Below are 12,676 nucleotides of genomic sequence, written 5' to 3' on the forward strand. Positions count from 1 at the left end.
ACTCTCAATCCAAGCAAAGCCCTCATTCTTCTGTAAAAAAATCCAAAATAAAAAAGCAACAATATCCAATACCTGTCCACCGTAAAGTCAAGTCCCATGCTGCAATCCATCTCAAGGGGTTTAATAGTTTACAACCGGGAGCAGTGCTAATGCTACTGCCCCAACTGTAAACCACTGTGTAATGAATGAATGAAAAGCTGCCTGCGCAACCTCCCCACCTGACCGGACATGAATTCATTAGCGTGGGAAAGTTTCTGATCATTTTCCCATGCTGTCAAGTTTACCGCTTCAGACATACTGAACCAGGATGGATACCACAGCATCTTGCAGCGGCATGCTATTCCATCTAGTTTGCCTTTAGTTGGACCATCATTTATTTTTCAATAGGACAATTATCCCAAACACACCTCCATGCTGTGTAAGGGAGCAGGACAATTACCCCAAACATACCTCCAGGCTGTGTAAGGGCTATTTGACCAACAAGGAGAGTGACGGGGTGCTACGCCAGACCTGAACCTAATCGAGATGGTTTGGGGTGAGCTTGACCGCAGAGTGAAGGCAAAAGGGCCAACAAGTGCTAAGCATCTCTGGGAACTCCTTCAAGATTGTTGGAAGACCATTCCCGGTGACTACGTCTTGAAGCTCATCAAGAGAATGCCAAGAGTGTGCAAAGCTGTCATCAAAGCAAAAGGTGGCTACTTTGAAGAGCCTAGAATATAAGACATAAGTTCAGTTGTGTCACACTTTTTTGTTAAGTATATAATTCCACATGTGTTAATCCATAGTTTTGATGCCTTCAGTGTGAATTTACAATTTTCATAGTCATGAAAATAAAGAAAAATCTTTAAATGAGAAAGTGTGTCCAAACTTTTGGTCTGTACTGTATGCTGCATCCGTACTGTGTTGGTCCTGGCTATATGACATGACATACTGCATAAGGGCTTGTTGCTGCTGCTACAGTCGCTGCAACATGTGCAGAGTGGAATTCCACCATGTCGGCAAATATCAACCTGTTAATTGGCATAGACAAAACCCTATGTATCAATGCAAGTCGATGACCTGAGGGGTGCGAACGGCGTAAATAAGCACGCAGCTTACGTGCATTCTGAAGCAGCTCACCCAGGTCAGGATAGTGGCTGAGAAAATACTGCAACCAGGTTGAGAACGTGAGTCATGCAAGGCATTTGTGTGAACTTGCCTCGCCGTAGGTCCGCCACCAGGATCACACCGTTATTGGACACGGCCTTCCATGGATTCAGGTTCAGCGGAGACAGCCATTGCTCAAACTCATCCTGGAGAGCTGTCCACAACTCTTCAGCTGTATGGCAGCGATCTCCATGGCATATCAGTTTTAACACTGCCTGATTGCTGTAAGCCCTGGCTGCGCAGTACGGAGGTGGTGGGGATTCGCTCTACACTGTTAGAATGCATGTCTCAATAAGGCAGAGTTTGAGAGCGCAGGTGGAGGCCCTAGAGGAGATATAAGAGGAGGCAGAAGCAGTGGAGGAAGTGTTAAATGTAGAGGTTTGTCCTGCAAACCTTGAGGATTCCAAGACTTGTGGATTAGCACCTGCCCCCACAGCCACCAGTGTCACCCAGTGTCCAGACAGTGAGATGTAACTCCATTGCCCATGCTTACTCGTTCAAGTGTCTGTGGTGAAATGCACCATTGCAGACAAAGATTTATTCAAGGAATGGATGATGCTATCTGCAACATGCTGGTGTAGCGCAGGCACAGCTTTCTTAGAAAAGTATTGGCAAATGGGCAATTGGTAGTGGGGGACTGCGACAGCCATGGGCTTTCGGAAACCGTCTGTATCTACCAGGCAGAAAGGCAGCATTTCCAATGTCAACAGATTGGAGATGGTGGAGTTCAACCTCTTATCTTTGTCATGTGTAGGAGGAAACAATCCTTTACGTGGCCACATCTGTGGTAACATGGGCTGGCTGCAGTGCTAAGAGAGATTGGAGTATGGTAAACCAAACAAACTGCTAGACCGTGAGAGAGATGTAGGCGGAGATATTAAGGTGGATTGAGAAAGTTGTGGGGTGCTCTGAGATCGGTCAAAAACAGTAGGCATGTCTGCTTCCATTACAGCTGATGGTGAGCTCTCAGTCAACGTGACTTGAGTGTATAAAGAACCCAAGGTTCTGCGGTCAAAGACATGCTTCTCAATAGTTGGCACAGTAACCGAGGAGGAGGAAGAAGCAGCAGATGCAATTGATGGGGCGGCTGATGATTGTTGAGGTCCGCTGGTCCACTATTTTGCACAGTGGATTTCCCACAGTAACGCATGGTGATTGTGCATGTGAAGGTTCATACATGTAGTAGTCAAATTATTGCACTTTGACCTCTACTCAATTTTTTTTGCAAAGTTGGCAGGTTACGTGAGTTGGCTCATCCTTTGCAGAGTAAAAAAAAGGCCCAGACTAGGCAACCCTTGCCACCACTGTGATCTGCAGACCCATGGATGCTGCTTTTCACAGCCACAGTTGCGGCTGAGGATGCATTGTTCGTCGTGGCTCCATGCTACGTGTCTGCTACGTATGGCACGACGTAACCTCCTCAGATGACCGACTCAGCGGTGCGCCTCTATGTTCACGCCAACTTGGATCTAACATCTCATCATCATCATCTTTTGTGTTTTAACATTCCTCGTCCTTGGAGATGCCCTCTTCCTCTTCCTGCCCTGACAGCACAGTACAGTCCACGAGAGCATCAGATATCTGAGTCTCATCAGGATCACCTCCCCCTCCAGGGCTTAACATCTGATGATGAAGGTCAGGATGCTGTTTTAACCCTACTTTGTCCTGCCCCGGATCCAAGCTAAAAAAATGTTGGGCATCGGTGCAGATTTCCTCCTCAGACTCACCCATCTGTGGTTCTGTACAGTCAGTTGTACAGATGGAGAGTTGGGACGTGAAGGGAAGCAAGGGGAATTTGGGTGCAACCTCTGGGGACTGTACTGGGTGTGATGTTGAATTGGAGGAAGAGGAGGAGAGGCCACTTGAAGCTGCGATTGCCATCCACTTGAGCACATGCTCTTTCTGGGACTCATCAACAAGGTGTGCAACTGTGCATCTGCCAACGAAAGGTAGTGGAGTAGCCTATCCAGAAACAGAAGTTGTCAGATGTCTTTCTGTAGGATGTGACATTGTTGGTTCACTGCTGCTTTTACTAACCTTACACTTAACCCACATACACCTTGAACACCAAGCCTAATTCCCCTTCCACCATGGCCTCGCTTTTTCCCAAGCATGTTGCTTAGATAGTGTGGTAGGAAAACAGTATTTGCAACAAAAAAATAGATTTTAAACTCTGCACCACCTCTGCAAACAGCTGAATCTCAACACCAGTAAATTTCAAGGTGAAATATGACGTGAAGTATTGCATTAGTCACAAAAGAAAGAATTGTTTGCGTGAGGATGAGGCCTGTATGACAAAGGAGATATACTACAACCCCTGGCAAAAATTATGGAATCACCAGCCTTGGAGGACGTTCATTCAGGTGTTTAATTTTGTAGAAAAAAAGCAGATCACAGACATGGCACAAAACTACAGTTATTTCAAATGGCAACTTTCTGGCTTTAAGAAACACTAAAAGAAATCAAGAACAAAAATATGTGGTAGTCAGTAATGGTTACTTTTTTTAACCAAGCATAGGGGAAAAATTATGGAGTCACTCTGTTCTGAGGAAAAAATTATGGAATCACCCTGTAAATTTTCATAACCAAAACTAACACCTGCATCAAATTTGATCTGCTCGTTAGTCTGCATCTAAAAAGGAGTGATCACACCTTGGAGAGCTGTTGCACCAAGTGGACTGACATGAATCATGGCTCCAACACGAGAGATGTCAATTGAAATAAAGGAGAGGATTATCATACTCTTAAAAGAGGGTTAAACATCACGCAATGTTGCAAAAGATGTTGGTTGTTCACAGTCAGCTGTGTTTGAAATCTGGACCAAATACAAACAACATGGGAACGTTGTTAAAGGCAAACATACTGGTAGACCAAGGAAGACATCAGAGCATCAAGACCGGAAACTTAAAGCACTATTTCTCTAAAACAGGAAATGCACAAAAAAACAAATGAGGAACAAATTGGTGGATACTGGATTCAATGTCTGTGACCAAACTGTAAGAAACTGGCTAAAGAAAATGGGATTTACATACAGAAAAGCTAAACCATCATTAACACCTAAACAGAAAAAAACAAGATCGCAATTGACTAAGGAAAAGCAATCGTGGACTGTGGATGACTGGATAAAAGTCATATTCCGTGATGAATCATGAATCTGCATTGGGCAAGGTGATGATGCTGGCTCCAACCTGCAAAGCTGATCTGGCAACAGCAATCAGAGAAAGTTGGAGCCAGATTGATGAAGAGTCCTGTTTGACACTCATTAAGTCCATGCCTTAGAGACTGCAAGCTGTGAGAAAAGCCAGAGGTGGTGCAACAAAATACTAGTGATGTTTTGGAGTGTTTTTTGTTTGTTTATTTTTCATGATTCCATAATTTTTTCTTCAGAATTGAGTGACTCCATAATTGTTCCCCTATGCTTGGTTAAAAAAAAAGTAACCATTACTGACTACCACAACTTTTGTTCTTGATTTCTTTTAGTGTTTCTTAAAGCCAGAAAGTTGTCATTTGAAATGACTTTAGTTTTGTGCCATGTCTGTGATCTGCTTTTTGGTCTACAAAATTAAACAACTGGATGAAGGCCGGTGATTCCATAATTTTTGCTAGGCCTTGTACAAACAATTTGAAAGTCAGATGTCCCCTACTGTATGACATTAGGAACACAAGAATTTTTTGGGTGGCCTCTGATTCAGAGCTCTATAACACACTAGATGCTACAAATTATTTTTGAAGTCAGGTCCCTTACTGTATGACGTTAAGCAACAGAAAAAAATGTTTTGATTGCGTGCGTGAGATCTACACTGCAGACAGCTTAATTTCAACCTAACAAAATGACAAAGTGTGATACAACGGGCGGTCTAACTTTTTGCAACTGAAAAATTATAATTTTTTCAATGTGCGTTAGGTCTGCAGACAGTTTCATATCACCACAGCACTAAATGACAAGGTGAGATACAGCAGGCTGTTTCACATTTAGCTAGTGAAAAAATATAATTTAGAACGCTATACTTGTGCATGGAGATTAATAGAAGCAGTGCACAACACACTTGTAGGACATGTGCCCTGCTGTCTTTGTCTGTAATGGCCAAAAAAATGCTGGAAAGTCAATTTAACAGCCACACTGGACACTAGCTAGCTACACTATCTGACTGATATACAACCGCCTAGCTAACTAGCTAAAATCTTGCTGTTGACAGTGCCAGCATCAGGAGCAGCCTCTCTGTGCTGCTACAGTGTCAAAATGGCGCTAAAACAAGATGTCCACTCTTTATGTAGAGAGGGACATATGATTTCAGCAGCCAATGACACAAGCCGTGGTGTCAGGACATTGTGGATGTTTCCTGCGTCCTGATAGGCTAGTCGCACTGTGCACACATAAAGTTAGGAAAAAAAAGTTTACAAGAATACCGCGCCTCTGAGCTCTGAAAGCCCACCTCCCCTCATCAAACGCATGCAAAATGCTCATAATACACCACCATTATCGTTGCGAAAGTGCTGAAAATATTTTTGTGGCAACGCAAATATTTTCCCGCACTTATTACCGAATGTTACTGATTTTTACCGATTTTATAAAATTTTGCTCGTGTTTCATTTGAAAGTGTCATATTTGTGCTGAATTTATGCTTGGCGATCGTTTTCCGAACAAATTCGCTCATCACTAGCAAGCACCCAATGAGTGCAAATAGTTCACAGACTAGGGGACAAAAACTTGACTTTCCGCAGTGGCTAACAAGTTCAACCCATGCTATGCCATTAATGGGACCGATAGACTTCCTTTTCTAAACTCCCTCAGTTAGTACATAAGTCCGACCTCATAGGAGCATCAGAGAAATAAGCTGCTGTAGCTAGATTGTTGTGAAATTAATGTCAAGGAATGATATAGGAGTGCCAAATCTGTGTCGTTGCGAAACTAAGGTGAGCAAACTGTAATGTGCTGCCACATGTAACCATAAAGCTGAAACCTCAGTCAAACAAACGTTATGTGCACACATAAAATTTGCTGTAGAAAATTTTTTGCTGCATTTTGTTATGTTTTTGTTCCAGATTTTCCCCCCATTCACTAGTATGGGTGAAATCTGCAGCAAATATGATTAATTGACATGCTGAAGATTGAAATTTGCTGTAAATCTGCACACAAAAAAATAAGCCACGTGTTCATGAGACTTCATGTTTCACAGTCAGTTTACCTGGACTAGGAAGGCCTTCAGGTTTTGTAACAAAACTGGACATAAAAAAACAAAACCAACACTTCAAAAACACAATATGTGCACAAACCAGAGGTGCAGCTAGGGTTTTGGTTCGGGGAGGGGGGGGGGGGGCAAAACTTTTGAGTGGACCCCTAACCAGACAATCCTGATTACATCTTGGTGACCCACCCTAATAGTGGATGTAGGAGAACCTCAGCAGATGACCGCGCTGTTGCTGAAAATAATCTCTATACAAAGACCAGCACTGATATTACCAACATATGGTCAATGGTAACATATAAGTGATTACAGTACAGTTATAGACGGTGACTTTCCGCAGACATTCTTTCTGATGGAATTGTTCACTTTTACAATACTTCTCCAGCCAGGACTCATCTGCAGAAATTGCATCAAAGACACATTTCACTTCTCAGATTTCCTGCACCGTCTCCACCTATTCCCAACGTGCACAAACTCCTTATCCTGCTGGTACCCCAATACTGAGCCCAGGTACGGACTGGGGCCGAAATTCAGCCCTGGCATTTGAAATCACACAGGCCCATGTGGTCCCCATCCCCAAGCACCAGATGTGGATATATTCCTAATATTACCCTGCATGGAGGAAAGGAAGATTTTCTACAAGACCAATATTTCTAATGATACCCGTGGCCTGCTGGGGTCAGTGTCGGAGTCAGCAACTTTGTGCTCCGTCACAACTCTTAACAGTATGGGTGTCTTGAGAACACCAATTCTGCTAACAACATAGCAGATAAGGCAGCCCATGACCAGACAGGCCCTTCTGGCATTTGCCAGAATTGCCAGATGGCCAGTTCGGCCCTGACTGAGCTGCTGCTGCCATATGTGTCCTATTACTGCATCTGCTGTCTGTTTCTCTGTGCCTCTATTTTTTAAAATAGAATATAGTAATTTCTTGTGAAAGTGCCCTAAAAAACAGTGCCCACATTTTGCCACATAGAAAATAGTAATGCCCTCTCTGTTCCCCTTTATTAGTCACAATAACCTGGAGTTCCCTATCACAATAAGTGCCCATTTTACATTTGACAATGTCCTTAGTCTCCCCACTGTACAGCTCCCCTCTACACAGTATGCACAGTTATACTGTGTATACTTTTATACACAGTTTAAAGCCCCCTCACAGTATAGTACCCCCCACACAGTATACTGACCCCTTAGTAGCCCCCAAACTGTTTGATGGCTCCAACACTGTATGATGGCCCTCCTCACTGTTAACCCCACAGCCAGGTAGCCTCCATCTATATATATAATTGTCTAAGGGTTTTTCTGTCTGTCTGTCCTGGAAATCCCACGTCTCTGATTGGTCGAGGCCGCCAGGCCTCGACCAATCAGCGATGGGCACAGCATAGCGACGATGATGTCATAAAGGTTGCCTCGACCAATCAGCGACAGGCACAGTCTGCCGCGAATTTGCCTCGACCAATCAGCGATGGGCACAGTATCGACGTAGATGTCATAATGGTTGCCATGGTGACGATGATGTTATAAAGGTTGCCTCGACCAATCAGCGACGGGCACAGTCTGCCGCGAATTCTGGAATCATCATTGTCCATATACTACTGGGACATGCATATTCTAGAATACCCGATGCGTTAGAATCGGGCCACAATCTAGTATAGTATAATTCCCCAGATAGTCCTCAATACAGTATAATGCACTCCCATAGGCAGACTCTATATAGTATAATGCATCCCCATAGGCAGGCTGACTCTATATAGTATAATGCACACTCTATAGTATAATGCATTCATGAGAGGTAGACTCTATATAGTATAATGCACTCCCCATAGTCAGACTCTACATTGTATAATGAACTCCCCATAGGCCTCTATAGTATAATGCATCCTTCAATAGGCAGACTCTATATAGCATAATGCACCCCCCATAGGCAGACAATTTTGTATAATGCACCCCATAAAAAATAAATAAATACAATACTCATTTCTCCCCCTCGTTCCCCTGCTGCTCCAAGTGCCCGCACATCTCAGGACAGTGGGCACCAAGAAATGATGCAATCGTGCCCACTGTCAATGTCTGCGCGAGTGACGTCAGACGCAGAGGGAGATTGATGGGAGAGGGAGCGTGACCCCAGGAGGTCAGGGACCCTTTGCGGCCGGGTGGTAGAGCAGGAAGATTGAGTCTCCCTGCTCTGCTGCAGAGTGTAACTGTACAGGTGCGGTTAAATTATGTAGCTCAGAGTGGGCCACTCAGAACATGGGTTCCTGTTCAGCAGGGAAGAAGTCACGGTGAAGCTGGGTGCTCAAATACAAACACATTTATAATTCGTGTCAACAGTACTCAGCTAAGGGAAAGTTACACGTATACAGCCTTCCTGAAGTGATAGGCTATTCATAAAAAAGGTCTTCACGGTTAGAAATGTAAGATCTAAATCAGTTGAAACCTTAGCAACAGATCCTTGCCTAGGGACAAAGTGTTATCTGTGTTGCACACACCTTATTTGTAGCTGACTTCTATGAAATTCCTGTGTTTTAAATATAGAACATTTATTTAAAAAAAAATGTTTAGTTAGAAACAAAATGTTGCATAAGATTTTTTTTTCTTTTTTCTTTTTTAGGTTTATGAGAAGGTTGCCTATCTTCTTACAAACCTAGGTAAGTACACGGCTAATGGATGAAATGGATGAAAAAATGTTACATAATGTGGGCCTAAGATCTAAGGTTCAGATGCGCACACGGGCCATGGGGGTTGGTGCAGCAAACGAGTGAGGCACGCAGGACATAGGCAGCAGACAGGATACTATTAAAAGAGGTATTGAAAACTGTAGGCAAATTGTAGTGTTACTAAAGAGCTCAGGCAGAATGCAGAGTTACTGAAGCCGACAGGCAAATTGCAGAGTTACTCCACAGTCACCAGACCTGAACCCAATCAAAATGGTTTGGGGTGAGCTGGACCGCAGAGTGAAGGCAAAAGGTCCAACAAGTGCTAAGCATCTCTGGGAACTCCTTCAAGATTGTTGGAAGACCATTCTCGGTGACTACCTCTTGAAGCTCCTCAAGAGAATGCTAAGAGTGTGCAAAGCAGTCATCAAAGCAAAAGGTGGCTACTTTGAAGAACCTAGAATATAAGACATAATTTCAGTTGTTTCACACTTTTTAGTTAAGTATATAATTCCACATGTGTTAATTCATAGTTGTGATGCCTTCAGTGTGAATGTAAAATTTTCATAGTCATGAAAATACAGAAAAATCTTTAAATGAGAAGGTGTGTCCAAACTTTTGCTCTGTATTGTATATATATATATATATATATATATATATATATATATAAATATATATATATATATATATATATATATACTGTATATATGTGAGTAGTGCAATTTCTCCACTTAAAAAGATGAGAGAGGACTGTAATTGACATCATAGGTAGACCACAACTATGAGAGTCAAAATTGAGAAAATAAATCCAGAAAATCATCTTGTCTGATTTGGCAAGATTCATTTTGCATATTAGGGGGAAAAGTAGTATTTGGTCATCTAAAAACATGCAAGTTTTCTTGCTCTCACAGACCTGTAACTTCTTCTTTTAGAGGCTTCTCTGTCCTCCACTCATTACCTGTAGTAATGGCGCCTGTTTGATCTTGTTATCAGTATAAAAGACACCTGTTCACAACGTCAAACAGTCACACTCCAAACTCGACTATAGTGAAGACCAAAGATCTGTCAGAGGACTCCAGAAACAAAATTGTAGCCCAGCATCAAGCTGGGAAGACTAAATCTGCAATAAGCAAGCAGCATGGTGTGATGAAATCAACTGTGGGAGCAATGATAAAAAAAATGGAAGACATACAAGACCACTGCTAATCTCCCTCAATCTGGGGCTCCACGCAAGATCTCACCCCGTGGGTCAAAATGATCACAAGAACAGTGAGCAAAAATCCCAGAACCACACAGGGGGACCTAGTGAGTGATCTGCATAGAGCTGGGACCACCGTAGCAAAGGCTACCATCAGTAACACAATACGCCGCCAGTGACTCAGATCCTGCAGTGCCAGACGTGTCCCCCTGCTTAAGCCAGTACATATCCGGGCCTGTTTGAAGTTTGCTAGAGAGCATTTAGATTATCCAGAAGAGTATTGGGAGAATGTCATATGGTCTGATGAAACCAAAGAAGAACTGTTTCGTAGAAACGAAACTTGTTGTGCTTGGAGGAGACAGAATGCTGCGTTGCATCCAAAGAACCCCATACCTACTGCGAAGCATGGGGGTGGCAACATCATGCTTTGGGGCCGTGTACATGAAAGTATAAATGGGGCCATGTATCATAAGATTTTCAGTGTAAACCTCCTTCCATCAGCAAGGACATTGAAGATAAAAAGTGGATGGGTCTTTTAGCATGATAATCATCCCAAGCACACCTCCAGGGCAACGAAGGAGTGGCTTCGTAAGAATCATATGAAGGTCCTGGAGTGGCCTAGCCATTCTCCAGATCTCAACCCCATAGAAAACCTTTGGAGGGAGTTGAAAGTCCGTGTTGCCCAGCGACAGGCCCAAAACATCACTGCTCTAGAGGAGATCTGCATGGAGGAATGGGCTAACATACCACCAACAGTGTGTGCCAACTTTGTGAAGACTTACAGAAAACGATCGACCTCTGTCATTGCCAACAAAAGATTTATAGTATAACAAAATATTGAGATATTTTTTTGTTAATGACCAAATACTTATTTTCCACCATAATTTGAAAAATAAATCTTGCCAAATCAGACAAGCTGATTTTCTGGATTTGTTTTCTCATTTTGACTCTCATAGTTGAGGTCTACCTATGATGTCAATTACAGGCCTCTCTCATCTTTTTAAGTGGGAGAACTTGCACAATTGGTGCCTGACTAAATACTTTTTTTTCCACTATATATAAATTTGGGTGCCAAGGAAAAATGAACTTTGCAAATTGGTAAGTCTTTCCCCTTAAATTTGTTCCTTTTGGCATAAGGATTCACCCTGTAAAATATGTTGACATTAAATTTAGATTTACCACTTGCTCAAGGCACGTGAATTATTCCATGTTTCTCATTTTCCACAATATTGTACACACAATAACCACTCATTTTGTCATCATATCTTTAACTGGATATACTATTTATAATTCATAAAACATAGAATGGCAGTAAGCATTCTATTACAGTAAAATATGCATTACACAATTATGTACATTGTACATGTATCAGTACTTAGTAGCAGTATAGCAGTCAGTTCAGTTTGTCGTGTAAATATAATTAATCTGATCGGTAAATGGCATAACATACCATACATAACGGGAGATATGCATGACGATAAGTACTAAACAAACATTTAAAACCGCAATATGAAGTGCCATTGCGCAACCAGTAAATGATAACTAATCTTAAAAAAAAAATTCTAAAATATCTATGACCGAAAAGGAACAAAATTAGGAGGTAAGACCTTCAAAAACTTGCTACTTAATGTTTACCATGCACCATGCATTTCCTTGGCACATATATATACAGTGGGGCAAAAAAGTATTTAGTCAGTCAGCAATAGTGCAAGTTCCACCACTTAAAAAGATGAGAGGCGTCTGTAATTTACATCATAGGTAGACCTCAACTATGGGAGACAAACTGAGAAAAAAAAATCCAGAAAATCACATTGTCTGTTTTTTTTACATTTTTTTTGCATATTATGGTGGAAAATAAGTATTTGGTCAGAAACAAACAATCAAGATTTCTGGCTCTCATAGACCTGTAACTTCTTCTTTAAGAGTCTCCTCTTTCCTCCACTCATTACCTGTAGTAATGGCACCTGTTTAAACTTGTTATCAGTATAAAAAGACACCTGTGCACACCCTCAAACAGTCTGACTCCAAACTCCACTATGGTGAAGACCAAAGAGCTGTCAAAGGACACCAGAAACAAAATTGTAGCCCTGCACCAGGCTGGGAAGACTGAATCTGCAATAGCCAACCAGCTTGGAGTGAAGAAATCAACAGTGGGAGCAATAATTAGAAAATGGAAGACATACAAGACCACCGATAATCTCCCTCGATCTGGGGCTCCACGCAAAATCCCACCCCGTGGGGTCAGAATGATCACAAGAACGGTGAGCAAAAATCCCAGAACCACGCGGGGGGACCTAGTGAATGAATTGCAGAGAGCTGGGACCAATGTAACAAGGCCTACCATAAGTAACACACTACGCCACCATGGACTCAGATCCTGCAGTGCCAGACGTGTCCCACTGCTTAAGCCAGTACATGTCTGGGTCCGTCTGAAGTTTGCTAGAGAGCATTTGGATGATCCAGAGGAGTTTTGGGAGACTGTCCTTTGGTCT

At 42.4% G+C, this 12,676-nt stretch overlaps 1 protein-coding gene across 2 annotated transcripts in view; it reads left to right on the top strand.

The window, feature by feature from the left end:
- Window positions 1–12,676, top strand: part of ANO3 (anoctamin 3) — a 745,314-nt gene that overhangs the window by 682,963 nt on the left and 49,675 nt on the right. For both annotated transcript variants that reach the window (XM_069740331.1, XM_069740330.1), the window contains one exon: window positions 8,944–8,980. In XM_069740331.1, the coding sequence (XP_069596432.1) occupies window positions 8,944–8,980 (37 nt within the window). The remainder of the gene's footprint in view (window positions 1–8,943; window positions 8,981–12,676) is intronic.

This window comes from Ranitomeya imitator, chromosome 9, assembly GCF_032444005.1.
Source record: "Ranitomeya imitator isolate aRanImi1 chromosome 9, aRanImi1.pri, whole genome shotgun sequence".
NCBI lineage: Eukaryota > Metazoa > Chordata > Amphibia > Anura > Dendrobatidae > Ranitomeya > Ranitomeya imitator.